Raw genomic sequence first — 15,154 nt, 5'->3', positions numbered from 1 at the left:
CACACTGAAGGGAGACACAGACAAGGGGGCAGAAAATGGCCAACCACTACCTGAACAACCCTCCCCTCCCCCTCCCACCCGCGCTGAAGGCACTAAAGCCTCTTCGCAGCGTGATTTCCCTCTCTTTCGCACTCCCTCAGCCGCATCGCCAGAGGGGCGGCTGGGAGGACAACAACACCCGCGGCCGGAGCCGCCCGTACGAGTAAGGCCGCACCATGGCGGAGCCCCGCGTCGCCTAGGTGCGAAGTGGGAGGGGCGAGCAGCTCTTGTTCTCTGAATGGCTCATTTAACTGTCAATCAGAGCCCACCCGCCGGCCGAGGCTACTCGATCTAGGCGCGCCGCCTGCGAATGCCGTCACCGTCACACCGGTGAGCGGTGCGAGGGGCAAGGCCCCGATCTCTCGCGCTCCGTTTGGTCGAATCAGCTATCAACTCGCTCGGGCGAGGCGCCGCCTCTTTATCCCTGCCCTCTGAATGTGCGGGGGCGGGGGGGGGGGGGAGGAAAATGCCGCAGAGATCTCTCGCCATCTGATTGGCCAACTTGAAACGCCACTCAAGTCGAGACTCCGCCTCCGGCGGGACGAAGTCTCAGCTGACCCGTCAGTCCCGTGACAGGGTGGGGGTGGGCTTAATTGGCGAATGGTCAGTTCGATCAGTCACTCATGCAGAGTCCCGCCCATTCGCCCTCGGTCTCACCTGCAGATTGGCTGAGGAGGCTGTCTGTCAGCGCTCTCCAGTGGGCGGGGCGCTCGGCGGTACTCTGTCCGTCTGTACGGCCCAGTGTTTCCTCGGCGGCGTCAGCGTTTCGCAGCGCGGCGGCCGGCACCGCGGGTGACATGGGGCGGCGCGGCGCGGCTCCCTGGGCCCTGGAGGTGGTGATGTTGGTGGCATCGGCCTGCCTCGCCGGTGAGCGGCCGGGGCCGAGCTAGCGCGGGGAAGGGGGCGCTGGCCTGGCCGAGGGGTGGGGGAGGCCGCGTTGGCCGTTGAGGAGGGCCGTTGAGGGGGAAGTGGCGCCGCGCGCGCCAGCGAGCCCGGCCGCAACGGTAGAGAAGGGGAGGGGGGAGGGAGCGAGCGCGCGGGGAGCGGGCGCGCGAGCCCTGTGGGGGCGGGGAAGAGCGCGAGGCGCGGGGCGGGGGCCCGGGGCGGCCGGCGCCGTCCGCCCGCTGCAGCTGCCCCCGGGGCTGCCGCGCCGCTGTGCCCTGCGGCGCCTCGGCACGTGATGCACCCTCGGAGGGCGAGCCCCGCCCTGCTCTGCTCCGTCTGCCCGGGCTCCCGCAGGTGACCCTCGGGGCTTCTGCCGCCCGTGGGCAGCGCTCTCCGAGCGGGTGGGGAGTGCACCAGGTTCAGACCTGAGGTTCGGGAGCGGGGGCCTGCCCCTTGAGCAGCGGCTGTTCTCTTCCTGCCCCCCCTTCTCGGCACCCAACCGGCTTCCTCTAGAGGCTGTGGTAGGAGACCTCCTACCAATGGGGAGTGGGGAGGGTTTATAAAGCTATAAATCGTTTTGTTACCTAGTACGGATTTTCATGTTTTGCCAAGCTGCTTTTGTGATAGTTGGAGGCTTTCTGTCATTCAGTGTGAATTAGCCATATTACCTGACCTCAAGACTTACCAGGCTTCGTAAATAATTTTCATTCAGTCTATCCTACTTCTTCAGTCCAGATTCAGAAGGGCATTTGAGAGCTAAAATCCTACTAATTTCAGTAAGGTTTGTAGAAGTTTGATTACATTTTCTGTAGGTGGGTGGGGAGCTATATGCTGGATGAATCGCATCTCAGAATTTACTTTCTAGATCTTGCTCAATATATGGCCCAAAGGGGTATTGTAGTCGAGCAATTATAGCATGTCTGAGGAAAATGCATGTGCTCCTACATTCAAATTCAGTTTTGCTCATTGCGATCGTGAGCAAGCCTAGTAAAGAAAACTTGGGTTAAATAAAGGAACGCTCTCATTTTAGACTGAGGACAAGTTGGATTGGGTGTAAAGTACTTGACTGTCTTATAGTCATGTGGGGAATTGAAGCAACATGTGAAGTCCAATACGCTGAGCAAAAATATTTACAACTATTTTGTAAACTGCTTCCTAAGCAAATTGGTCTGGAAACGATTCTGCCCTTCAGAATAAGGGCTGCTACACTATTAAACTTGATAGTAGACCATCCAATGAATAAATATCAATTTAAAACAAAAAAGTGCTTGAATATGTTCTATATACAGTGGTTGATCTGGCCTGTTTCCTTCTTTTGCCACCTTTCCCCAACCTGCATCACAGCACTTTGTTCTTTTAGTATGCTTATCATAACATAATTCAAATTTACTGTCAACATTTGTATGCATGATCATGACCTAGGCTTTGAAACAGAAAGCATTTTCAAGGTCAGATTGCTTAAACTAATGCTAAAAAATTACAGCTGTTCATCACATCTGTGTATTATTGCATTATTTTTGTAAACAGCCTTTAGAGGTGCACATGCCCTGGAAAACTATTTTGTAAATCTGCTTGGATTGGTAGCTAAGTTTCAATAATCTTATGACTAGTTTTCTGGTGGAAACAAATGTAGATTCCTCATTGGGGGATAATTCTGAAATTTTGCACTGTGTGTGTGACTACTTGTATAGAAATTTGCACCAAACATCTTTTAAGATTGGTTTAGACCAATAGAAATTTGTTTACACACATGACTTCAGTTCTTTTTAAGTGACTTTAAAATGGGTTGGTAAGTTGAAATAAGCCTTTTTTAGATCTCTTATTTTCATGGACTCCTGTTTTGTCTCTATTAGAGAATAAATTACAATCTTCATAATATACTTTAAAAATATGCTTTTAGTCAACTTTGCTATTCAAGGTAGAGGGGGAAAGAGTGAAAGGGGCTCCTGAATAAGAGAAAATCCAAGATGACAGTGATTGTAGATTGAGTTTCACACGATCCACTTAGGTCCAGTATTGCATCCAAGGAAGAAAACCCTCACACAACCTCCTGCTCGAGAAAGCAAGGCAGAGACACCGGAGCGGTTCTGCAGAAGCCAGATTGTTCCTGGCAGTGCTTTGTTTAAGCCAGCACCGACAAACTCAGCTGATCCTGCTGGCTCTGGGTTTGGTGGCTCAGACTGTTGTCTGTGTGAAAACAGGTGTTATGCCAAGCAGTCCTGGAAGCAAACAGAGCTCTGTTGGTGCATAGCTGTGTGTGAGCTAATGGTTTATTGAAGTCTGCCTGGCTCTGCTGGGAGCTAGCTTTACCATGTCTGAATTGTAGTACAGTCAGTTCACAAACTGTTATTGAGTACATAGAAGTATACTGTGCTGTTACTTTAATAATTGCCCTGCTTTGATAATGTGGATTTGTCCATCCTTATTCACTACTGTATAAAAACCTTGTCTTGTATTCCAGTGCTTTAAAATGAAAGGTTCTTGTTACTTACATTTTCTAAACTGTGAAGTGTGGGAGGGATGAAAAATGAATTAAAACTCTAATATACTCTGCTTCTGTGTTGTAAGGGAAAGATTGTAAAAAATCTGACAGCTTTTTTGTTTGTTTTTAGGTGTGTGGGGTGATGAATTTAGTGTCTTACGATCACCTCAGTCAGTGGTTTTTCGAGATGGAAGTTGGCCAATCCCTGGCGAGCGGATCCCAGATGTAGCTGCATTATCCATGGGCTTTTCTGTTGAAGATGTACGTTTCAGGTCTTGATTTTGGAACAGCTCTAAAACTACAGACCAGGTTACTTAGCGTGCAAGTCTTCTTATCACGTGCTGGAATATATTAAAAAAACCCTTCCTTTTTGTCTTGACACATTTGTGACTTATCGAAGTGTGATTTCCAAGCATAGAGTTGTATTAGTCATGTGAGCAGCAAAAGGCTGTCCTAGGTGGTTAATCTGAATCATGAGCTGTGGAAGAAAGCAAGCCTGCTGAGTTTTTAAGGGGGATATTCTTGAGTAGCTCTGGGACCCAATTACATGCCATATCCCTCCCCATCTGTCATCATGTAGAACAGTGGAAACCACTGTCACTTCTTGCCTATGAACTAATCCATAGTGCTCCTTTTTCAGGTACTCTGAAGAGCATGAGTGTCTCGGCTAGTCAGGGATTTTGTCATGTCAGCATTTTGTCTGCTGAGCATAGTTAATAAGAACCAGCAAAACAGCTATTTGAGAAGTAATCAAAATATTTGAAAACCTAATTTGTGTCCCAAATTAGGTTTCTGAACATAGTTTAATAATGTTTAAAGCAGGGCAGATAATTAGGAGCCTATGGACTAATTCCATCTTGCCTACTGAATTTTTTGCTGGGGCTTCACAAAGAGTGAGGAGTGCCTATTAAAGCAACACATGAAAGCTTAATAGCCAGGTACCTCCAACTGTGCCTGCATGCAGCCAGCTACTTGAAGCTGCAAGCTGGGATGTTCTCATAATGGTGGTGAGGGAGGTGGGTTCCCATCTTCTCCATACTGCAGCTAGGCAGAAGGTCTGATAGCTCTCGTTTGAATGCAGGTCTGTTCAGTCTGTGTTCTGGAACTTGTCTGGAAATGTCCCGCTGTAAATTAATTATGCTTGCTATTATGAAACTAGTAACAGAAATTCTGAAGAGTAATATTTATAATAAGTATATTTTGATTGTTTTATCAAGAAAAAACTATGTCAGATGATACTGTGCATTGCATGTAAAGACACCCAACAAAACAGTGGGTTTTGGCCCATTACAGTTGCTGACTGTCGGCATGGTAGTCATTCTGAGGGATAACAGGAACATAAGCATCATGGGGAAAAAAAGTTGTTTCAGTAATCATTCTGTTCCTTTGCCTAAGCTCAGAATTTGTTTGCTGTGATTGGTCCATAGGATCCTTTAGAAATAGTGGTGTTACTATTATTATTATTATTCCAAATCTGAGAAGGTGGGGGGGAAATGGAAGCTCTTTAAATTGCTCTATTCAGTTAAGCCCTGAAATCAAAAGCTGGTATCAGCATTGTCACTAAGGTAGAGATCACCACATAGGCAGCTTCCTGCACTGGTATGGAGGATACTGCAGGACCAAAACAAGCATTTTGCAGCTTACATCAAGACTGTATTCTAGGAAAATAAATTGACAGCGCAGTGGGTTGCGCTGCAGAGAATTTAGAATACTCACTGCATTAAACCAGAGATTCTCAAAAATAGTCCTTCAGTATTCCTCTCTTGTTAAGGGAAGATAAAACTGAACCCCCTTTTGTTCATGTTGATTAAATCAAAGGTTTTCTTTTCTTGCTTTGATGTAATACAGATTGTAACATCGATGACGTTTAAAATCCAAATAACTTAGTTTCATAAAGCTTAAATTGGCAGTTTTATGTCTTACATGAGTGGAGAAATCTCTGTTTGAACTCATGGCAGATAGATGAGTTTGCATTTTGTGCCTGAATAAGCCAGCCAGCTAGCCTTCCTTGTGTTCTTGCTGGTATGTAATTATAGTAAGTTACTAAGGCATCTTCGTATGTTTCTATGCAAATTCATAAATGTTAGATTAGTAGGATGTTGGTATAATTGACCCCCCCTTTTTTTTTCTGGACCTGAAAAAATCAAGATATTATTGTTTTATTGTAAATGAGCATGTTTTGATGGTGTTTGATGAAGGCTAGTTGTTTCTAAATCAAGCTTCCCTTACTAACTACATACTAGAATAGTTCCAGTTTAATTGTGGGAAATAACTCTTGATATATCCAATATGTGTAATGCTTTCTTACTGCAGACTTGGCTATAAAATTAGTGATGGCTTTTAAACTAACAGTTTCTTTATGGATAACTTGAGACAGCATTATTTGAGATGGAAGCATTTTAAGAAGCATTCTGGTGACACTTATTTTCCCATGAAATTTCCAGTAGGCTGTTCTGTAAAGAGGTATCAGTAAGATCATAGAATTATTTTGCTGTAATGGTGGGAGAGGTTTCTTCTGTCTGTCTTCCTATGAAATACAAGGTTTTTACTATTTTGTAATAGGACCTTTCCTGGCCTGGACTTGCAGTTGGTGATTTGTTTCACAGACCGCGAGCTACTGTGCTGGTGACAGTGAAAGGAGTAGACAAGCTGACGTTGCCTGTGAAAGGGGTTTCTTACCCTATTGAGAATGTGAGTATCTACATGTTTGGAACCGTCATACAACTTCTGTGACTCTCATGATCTAATTAGAAATACATGAATTTCCACTGTAGTTCTTACAGTTCACTTAGCCCACTTGACATTCACATAACTACATGGACTTGTAGATCAGAATATATCAATAAATAATCCAGTTGGACTCCTGTACAAGATGAGAGGCCTTTGAAGATCGCCTAGGTTCTCCTGCATTAAGTTCAGCAACCACTCTGGCCAAAGCCTGTTCTCCTCAGAAGGCATCTAGTTTTAGTATGTTTGCACCCAGACATTGAGAATCTACCACTCTCATGTTAGCTTGTTGATTCATAATTAGAATTGCTTCAGCTGAGTATGTGGTAGCATTTTATATGCTGTTGATTTTTTTTGATATACTTCTCCTCCTGTAAGCAATCTTTAAGGTTTTTCTAAAAGACTTTACTGTGAAATATGTACTTTGAGACAGAATGTGATTACACTACATCTCTGTCAGAAAGAAAGAAAAAGCCCCCCAAAACGTTACATTTGCCTGTCATGGCCATCCAGTCTTTACTGAGGCTTTTTTCTCACATTTGAGATACAATTTTGTCCACCTACATCCTAACAGGAACACAGTAACTGTACAAAATGTTGGTAACTGCGGTTTGTGCTCGCTTTTCCTTTACTAATATGTTGTAAGCATGAGTGTTTTGCTGCAATATTGCACCAGTAGTTCACATCAGAGTGCTGTTTGTCCTGCGTGACACATTCCTTTTCCTTTTCAAAGGAAAATCCTTTTCAAATAAGTTGCTTTTCAGTTTGTTTCCCCATTCTTTAGTTACAGCCTCTGTTCTTTATTTCTTTAATTTTGCCTCTGACTATGTCAGAAAACTTCATTGGCATCCAGTTTACCATGCAGTTTGGCTCTATGTAGCTGCTGTGCTCTTATTACTAAAATGATAATCTTACTTCATTCAAACTTTAGATTTATCCATGATAGTGCTCAATAGTGTTTCATAAAATATTGACAACCTGCTACACACCCTAAGGTGGGGGGAGGATATCCCTATGAAATCACTTAGACAGCTGTCAGACAACTCTAAATCTATTTTCAAGTGTCAGCTTTTAATCAGACCATTATGTAGCTTTAAATCAAGCACAGGTCAAATAAGCCGGACACAAATCTGCTTTCCCATTGGCTTTCCAGCACAGCTCGCTAGTTCAGGCACAGCTATGTGAAGTGGTTTCTGGACCAGAAGTGACTTAAGTATGCCTGTGGGGTCAGATCCAGACAATTCTAACTTGTGGAAATCTTAAATATAATTAAACAAGTCTGCAATCTTACTCATGTTTGTAACTTCATCAAAGTTCCGAGGTGTACTTTGTACATATTTTCCTTATTTCACATTAATAGGAATTAACATTCCTGAGCTTTAATTGTTCATCAATTACCTCATGAATATTTTGTCTGTAGCTATCAAATAAGCTGCCCCAGGTGACTTAGTTTGCTCTTTTCGTATGCTGGTAAAGCAGTGGTTCCCAAGTGGCTCCTCAGTACTCAAGAGTAATTTCAAATGATTATCAATAAGCCTATGTTCAGGAATCACCAAGTACAATTTATCCTAGCCTACATACTTACTAATATCTGTTAGAAAAAAGATTATACTCTGTAACTAGTGAACGGGAAGGGAATGTGTCATTCTGCTTCTTTCTAAATAAAAGCCAGAAATCCATGCTTAGAAAAACTAAGTTTTATTAGTTTGCCAGTAATGGCTCTATATCATTGCTGTATTTTCTTTTGTTCTTACTATATTTTATATGGTTCTTTTCTTTGGCGTTTCAGCAGTTGGTCTTTCTACTGATACATTTTCTTTCATCAATTTTCTTTGTTTCGTAACTGTTAATGTGCACTAACATCAGTTTCCTCCTTTCTGTCTTGTATTGCTTTTTATTTGTTGGTATTGCTTCACTGGTATATGAGGCTATACTTTTAGCTCAAGTAAGCCCTTTAATTACAGAATCATGGCCTCTGGGGGTTCTTAAAAACCCTAATACTCTGTTTGTCATGTATACAAGTAAATAATTTGTTGATAGATATACAGTTGATGTTTTGTTTTGCTTATTGTCCCCTATTATTTGTTATTACTGCTTTGAAAGTATTCATACTCTTTGAAAAACAGATTGTCCTATATTTACAAACTTCTGTAGTTAAGCAGATTCTCTTCTTTTATATCATTAGGCCCTGTTTTACCCAAAAATCTGACTAGACTTTGTGTTTCAGGCTGTTCCTTTCAGTCTTGACAGTGTTGCAAATGCTATTCATACTTTGTTCTCTGAGGAAACTCCTGTAGTCTTGCAGCTGGCCCCCAGTGAGGAAGTGAGTATTGCTTCATCTCTGATTCCAAATGCTCTAAATAGTAAACCGATTCCCATTTGTGTGGCTGAAGAAAAACCAACTGATTATGTGAAATATTTTGCATTGAAGGGAGATTGCAAGTATGATTGATCATTAATGTGCGACTGGAAAAACTAACAAAAAAAAATCCTTGTTCTAATAAAACAATGACTGTTCCTGCAGAGAGTGTACATGGTGGGCAAGGCAAACTCTGTATTTGAAGATCTTTCTGTCACACTGCGCCAACTGCGAAACCGCTTATTCCAGGACAACTCTATTCTCAGCTCCCTTCCTCTAAACTCCCTCAGCAGAAACAATGAGGTAAAAAAGCAGTAATCAATGGATACTTTTCTGAATTTTTTTTTCTGGTATGCTTATGTTAGCTTATGCTTTTCCTTTTTTTTTTTTTCTTTCTTTTTTTTTCCTTGTTTTGCCTAGGAGAGCTCCCCCTTTTTCTAACCAAATTCAAAGAACTAAGTTTTATGTTCTTCTATAAATAACTTTATTAAAAGAATAATTGCTCTCTAGCATTATGTGATCATGTAACAGATGTAATCTGTTATAAAATACTGAAACTTGCAACAAAGTGAGGCTTCTCTTTGGTTTCATCGAAGGAAATACGTGTCTTGTCTTTGTGCTTCTTTCCGCAGGTTGACTTGCTTTTTCTGTCTGAACTACAAGTCCTACATGATATTGCAAGTCTGGTAAGTAAAGTTTTTGAAACACTTCTCACATTTTGCACCTCAGACTTCAGACAGCCCATCTAAAGGTAGAAAAGCCATAACTAGGATACTTGGCAGGCACTGAAGTATGTTCAATTGTGTCATCAGTTGGTTGTATCAGCTTAAATAATGCATTTTCAAAGTATTTGAATCAGCTCAAATTCAAGTTTGAATCTGTCAGTGAAAGAACTAAATGAGAACTTTATCAGCCCTAGTTCCTTTTGTATTAGATCTGGTGAGAACACGGAATTCTGAACTACTGTTTCTCCATACCCAGAGACACAGGAAGTCTTCAATGAGGAATTTGCCAGGGCTTTCTTTCTTTTCTTAATTAAGAAGTATAAATGGTGGTTAAGAACATGTTCTTTGTCCTGTGCACTGTTTTACCTCAAAAAGTCACTATAACATTGACCTGAGAGGTTAGAATGACTTTTGTAGTGTGAATGGTGGTGGTAGTAAAAATATTCCAACACACAAGGTGAGCTTTTCATTCTGAGCTTTTTTAAGCAAGAAGCTTCTTACGGTCTTTGTACTAACATGCTCCCATCTTGTTGCTGTTTCTGCAATTTCGTCCTTTTTTCCACCCCTCAGCTACTTAAAAGTGAAAGAAACACTCATGAAGAACTGAAGTTCATGTTAGGGAAAGGGCTGGCAGGGAGAAATGAGACCTTTGAGAAAATGAGGTAGAATGACTTGTTTTTGTCTTGCAGACTAGAAATGCTACAGTTAAAGTAGACAGGAAGATAGGAACATGTTAAATTAAATGCTTTCACAGACTGTATTTCTTTGTGCAAGCTAATGTCAGTGCCTCAATTTCACAGCTGTAGAAGTGAAAGTATACCACTACTGTACTTTGAGATATGTTAGATTATGTTGCTTGGATTTCATGAAGATGGGATGATCTCTGAAGTAAACCACTCTGTATGTGGGCAACAGCAAGCGAAAGTTGCAACCTACTCAGTTTTGCCAGGGCCAGCTTCAGTGGAGGGAGTAGTAATATCCAAGTATTGTAGAGTTATGTATTTTTCCTCTGTGTTTTGTTTTTAATGTCAATTATAGAACTAGGATTATGACACAAATGAGTGTAAAATTTATTTTTAGTAAAGCACCATGTTACATGTGCCATCTGTTCCAAACACAAGATTGTGTACATGATGATCATTGCTTTTTTTTCTGTAGAATAATAAAGAGCTACTTGTGGACATCTTCCTAGTTAAGTTGGCAAGAAGTTCTGCTTTATAGTCAACATGGAATATGACTGTGGAAAGTGTTTGCTTGGATTAGTCCCAGTAAACTGATTTTTACCAAAACATGTATTTAAAGTAACTTATGTATGAATTTCTTTCTGTCCTCAATGGTATGCCATAGTTGTCTCGACACAAGCACTTGGCCAAAGATCACTCACCAGACCTGTATTCTCTGGAACTGGCTGGCTTGGAAGAGATTGGAAAACGGTATGGCGAAGATTCTCAGCAATTCAAGGATGCTTCTCAAATTCTTGCAGACTCTTTGCAAAAGGTATGATTTCTGCCTAATCATGTGTTAGCTACAGGGGAGTAATTGCCAAGTTTATTGATTTGTTTTCTGCTGTGAACTGTCAGCTCATTAGTAACGGCCTGACCAGTCAGGGTTGGGGGGGGATGTTTGTTTTGTATTGCAACTGTTCACTTATAAAATCTGATGTTACCAAATTTGTCACTTTGTGAAAAGTGTTGACATGATTCTACAATACATTAGATGTTTTGTTTAAAGGATAGGGATATATTAAAACTATTTATAAATATGAGCTGATAGGTCTGTTTTACGTAATCAAATATTTTACATTTAAAACCACCAGTATGTTTCATCAAAACTGGCCCTCCAAAATGGGGAAATAAATATGTCTATTCCAGGGTAGAACGGTTAGTCTCTTGCCCCCAAAGTAGTGTAAATCTAAATTTCTAAGCTGCCAAAATGATTGCTGTTCATCTATTGGTGTGTTCAAGAAAGTATCTCTTTAGCAAGTCTCTCATGCTGATTAGACAAAATCTTTATTAAAAGCTGAGACCAGCCAGGTTTGATAGTTTTTAAAACATGATGGAAGAACATAAAAGCATGAATTTGCTAAGCCAAGTAACTGTTTTCTGTAAATACTATTCTTCAGCCTCTTTGCAGTTAAGCAAATATATAAAAAATAGTAGAACTACCTTTTTGACCAGAATTCCTCTCTAGAATACTAGTCTTTAGCTCAGATTCAAATACTCAGGTTTATAATTTCCCAGTGGAAGGTTGGGAGCCTAAATATTTTTTTGAAACTGATAGATATAAAATTGGGAAACTGTACGGCCATGAGCGTTTTGTAAAGCGATGTAAGAACTTGTTCCAGGCCAAAGAGCAGTAATAACCTTCAGTCTGCTAAACAGTGGTTGAGGAATTTTAAAGACATCTTGTAAACCAGCACTTGTAAGTTGGCACCTTCTCAGTGGAATTCTAAAACACTATAAACTTTTGTAACTTTTTATAAACTTCTTAATCCTGAAGTTGACGTATTATGGTTTAGGGTGTCTTGTTGACAAAGCCCTCTTAATTCCTGGCTGCAGTGTAGATTTTAAATTAAATTACTTTTCTTCTTCCAGTTTGCAGATGAGATGTATAATCTCTATAGTGGGAATGCAGTAGTAGAAGCAGTGGCTGTAAAGACATTTAATTCTCCCCTCATGAGGAAGACTCGCTCCATTCTCCAGTCTTCAGAGGTAGTAGAACCATATTTTTCTGTATTTCATCTCTTTAAAAAATATAAATGCATCCAAACTGCATCACATTTTTACTTTAGCATAACTTTAAGGTCTAGAATAGTGACTTTGATTTAGGCATGGGTGCAGAGAGGTCAACTTTCCTGTCTTGATCTTCATTTAATCGTAGAGTAATTTAAATTGAAAAGGGCCTCTGGGGGTCATCCAGTCCAACCCACTGCTCAAAGCAGGGTCAGTTTAGAAGTTAGATCAAGCTGCACACGGCCTTCTCCAGCCAAGTTTTCAAAATTTTGAAGATTGGAAGTTCCACAGCCTCTCTGAATAACCTGTTCCAAATCCTTGCCCCTTCCACTGTGAAAACTTCTTTTTTTCCCCTCTATGTTTCATTGGAATTTGCCTTGCTGCAGTTTTGGACCATTGCTGCATATGCTTTTGCTGTGCTCATCTGGGAAAAATATGGCTGTGTCTTCTCTGTAATAGTCCTTTAGGGAGTTAAGACTGTAGTTAGATTCCCTTCCTGCCCAGCCTTCTGTTTTGCAGACTGAGCAAAGTCCTTATGTATCAAGTGCTCCAGCACCCTGCTCACCTTAGTGGCCCTCACCTGGTGTCTCTCCCATTTGTCACTCTTTTGTGTCTGGTTTTGGGCTCCCCAGAACAGTACTGCAAGTCCTGCCTCATGGGTGCAGAGTCAAAATAATTGCCTTTTTTCAACCTGCTGCCTACACTCCTGATGCAGCCCAGGATGCAGTTGTCCTTCATCATTGCAAGGGTACACTGCTGACTCCTGTTCACCTTGTCCACCAGGACCAACCGGTCCTTCTGTGCAGATCTGCTGCCAACAGTCAGTCCCCAGTCTGTGCTGTTGCGTGGGTGTATTCTGTCCCACGAGTGGAGCTTTGCATTTGTCCTCGTTGAATTTCATGAGGTTCCTGGCAGCCCATTCCTTTAGATTTCATTCATGTCAGTCACATAACCACTTTTGTATTTTGTGCCCTAACATCAGAATTGTCCAGAAAAAAATGCCTATCTCTTATTCAGATTGCTCAGACTTTTGATACAGGCAGAATGCATTTTGCATGCAGGCTAACTTTAAAGTGATACACTTGTTTTCTTCATTACAGAGTGACACAGAAAATCCATATAACCTTGCCTATCCATATAACTACAACTACGCTGTAGTCTTCAACATTATTCTGTGGATGATGATAGGTCTTGCCTTAGCTGTAATAGTAATCTCCTACAACCTCTGGAATATGGATCCTGGGTACGACAGTATTATTTATAGGATGACAAACCAGAAGATAAGAATGGATTAAACTACGCTGTATTCCAGCACAGGGAAATGATGAAGAGTAAGGTCTCCTTTAAATTATGTGAAAACAAATATTCTGACATGGTTAAATGTGGAATTTTTTCAAAGGTGTATTTATTTTTTAAGTGTCCTTTTTTTTCCCCTCTTTCTTTCTTTTCCTCTCAAGCCTATTTTAAAAGTCAATAGTAGCACCTGATCGGATTTGCAAATTGAAATCTGCCTGTTTAAAAGGAAAACAAACAAACAAATCCAATTGTTATTAAGGTAACATCATTCCATTTTTTTTATCATGTTACATGAGTTTCAGAGATGGCCTGTACTGCCTGTGACTGTGTGCAAAACAGAGGAACTGAAATTATGGTAGCAAGACATTGTTTGAAAGTTTTACACTGGAGGATTAGAAATTATAGCTAAATTGTTGTGTTGTATATTATGAACCAGTTGTAAATGTTTGATGTAAATATTTATAATGGCTATATGTACCTTTTGAGAGGATAGTTATTGCTCTTTAGTAAAATATGAAATATAGAAATATTTCTACAAGGCTAGGATTCTAGCTGCACAGAGGGCATTTTGACCTCATGGTGATGGCTCAAATATGAACTGTAGCCAGAAGGATGCTTTGCCTAGAACTTTAATGACTTGGAGATAAATAACACTAGTGTGGCTGGTCTATACAGTGGAGAGTCTATAAATATTGAAGTAGCACCAGTCTGATAATAGTTTAATGTCATGTACAGTTAAAAGTTCCTACTATGATGCTTCATATTCCTTCCATTTGTGTTGATGTTATTAAAAAAAATCAACAGAATTCTTTTTGATGGTAAGAATGGACCAACACTTGATTAAATATACCTGGATTACAGTCCTGCTTCCATTACTCAATAAAACAAAGAACGGTTGTTCTTGAATGTATTTATTCTTCTGGCTTCTTAGATGAAGGGCTAGTTCTGTTTAGTATTAGCTCAACTGGATAGACCAGGTGCAGACAGCTTCCTGTATCTAACAGCGGGCCCAAGTCTGAAACCCTTTAGTTTTAAGTGTCTTTTGAAAAGCAAATGCTGGAAGATCACCTTGTGTGGATTAATTTCCTTAAACTAAACTTCCAGCAACTTAGTGGCTATAGTTAAAATAAGCAGTTCATCTCTGGCTTGAATCTCTTGCACAGTTTTTTGGAAACTGTCATTTGCTCTTGTTGTAAAAGAAATTCTTCTAAACTGCAGCAATGTGAGTGGAAGCTTCTGTTTCATCTTGTCATCCTCTAATACGCTTCTCTTTCCCTATTGTTAAGAGAGACTTGTTCCAGTATCAGAAAAGATCTACTCAGCAAACTAACTTGTCTTGCTTACTGGGCTTGTCAGATTTGAAGGGGTTGGAGTTACGTGCATGTTTATGTCTTGCAAACCCTGGACAATGCTTTGTGTTGAGTTGAGTAACATGCTGTGGCTCTACCCAAGTCTAGGAAATCTGGCTTAGTATTTTTACAATAATTTAAAGTTACCTTTAACACCACTTGAAGTTTATCTGGATGATTTAAAAATGGGATCAATAGATAAAAAAAAAAATGCACTGCCAGCTTCTCTGGACAGTTTTAACCTGAGAAGAATGTGTAGCCTAATTACAGAACATCCTGTAACATACTTGCACTGTCTTGATGAGCATCTGAAAGTTGTACAACTTTATTATGAAAATAATTAAGTGATAGTCTGTATGTTGTTTAAAATTTCTTTGACTATTTTGAGATTTTGAGAGTATTTAATGTGGAAAACAATACCCCAGAGCTTCAGGGGAAAGCATGAGGGTAAGAAAGGGGGTAGTGTAGCATCTTTCCAAATAAACTATACTTTTTTAAAAAATTACCTACATGGCCACTCTTCTTATGGCCACTATCAGGTTACTGTTAGATTGCAGGGA

At 40.6% G+C, this 15,154-nt stretch overlaps 1 protein-coding gene across 4 annotated transcripts in view; it reads left to right on the top strand.

The window, feature by feature from the left end:
- The first annotated feature begins 713 nt into the window (after positions 1-713).
- The window catches only part of ATP6AP2 (ATPase H+ transporting accessory protein 2), a 26,594-nt gene continuing 12,153 nt past the window's right edge, over positions 714-15,154 (top strand). For 2 of the 4 annotated variants that reach the window (XM_064497521.1, XM_064497518.1), the window contains exons 1-9: positions 714-906; positions 3,537-3,667; positions 5,969-6,097; positions 8,361-8,456; positions 8,658-8,795; positions 9,125-9,178; positions 10,565-10,714; positions 11,812-11,928; positions 13,050-13,280. In XM_064497521.1, coding sequence (XP_064353591.1) covers positions 837-906; positions 3,537-3,667; positions 5,969-6,097; positions 8,361-8,456; positions 8,658-8,795; positions 9,125-9,178; positions 10,565-10,714; positions 11,812-11,928; positions 13,050-13,244 — 1,080 coding nt within the window. In that variant the 5' untranslated portion in view covers positions 714-836 and the 3' untranslated portion in view covers positions 13,245-13,280. Of the gene's footprint in view, positions 907-1,636; positions 1,706-3,536; positions 3,668-5,968; positions 6,098-8,360; positions 8,457-8,657; positions 8,796-9,124; positions 9,179-10,564; positions 10,715-11,811; positions 11,929-13,049; positions 14,156-15,154 lie in introns of those variants that run through there. The other 2 variants (XM_064497526.1, XM_064497515.1) reach the window with 2 other exon arrangements.

This window comes from Dromaius novaehollandiae, chromosome 1 (assembly GCF_036370855.1).
Source record: "Dromaius novaehollandiae isolate bDroNov1 chromosome 1, bDroNov1.hap1, whole genome shotgun sequence".
NCBI lineage: Eukaryota > Metazoa > Chordata > Aves > Casuariiformes > Dromaiidae > Dromaius > Dromaius novaehollandiae.
Note: the sequence above shows the minus strand (reverse complement) of the source record. Positions and strands in the feature narration are given on the sequence as shown.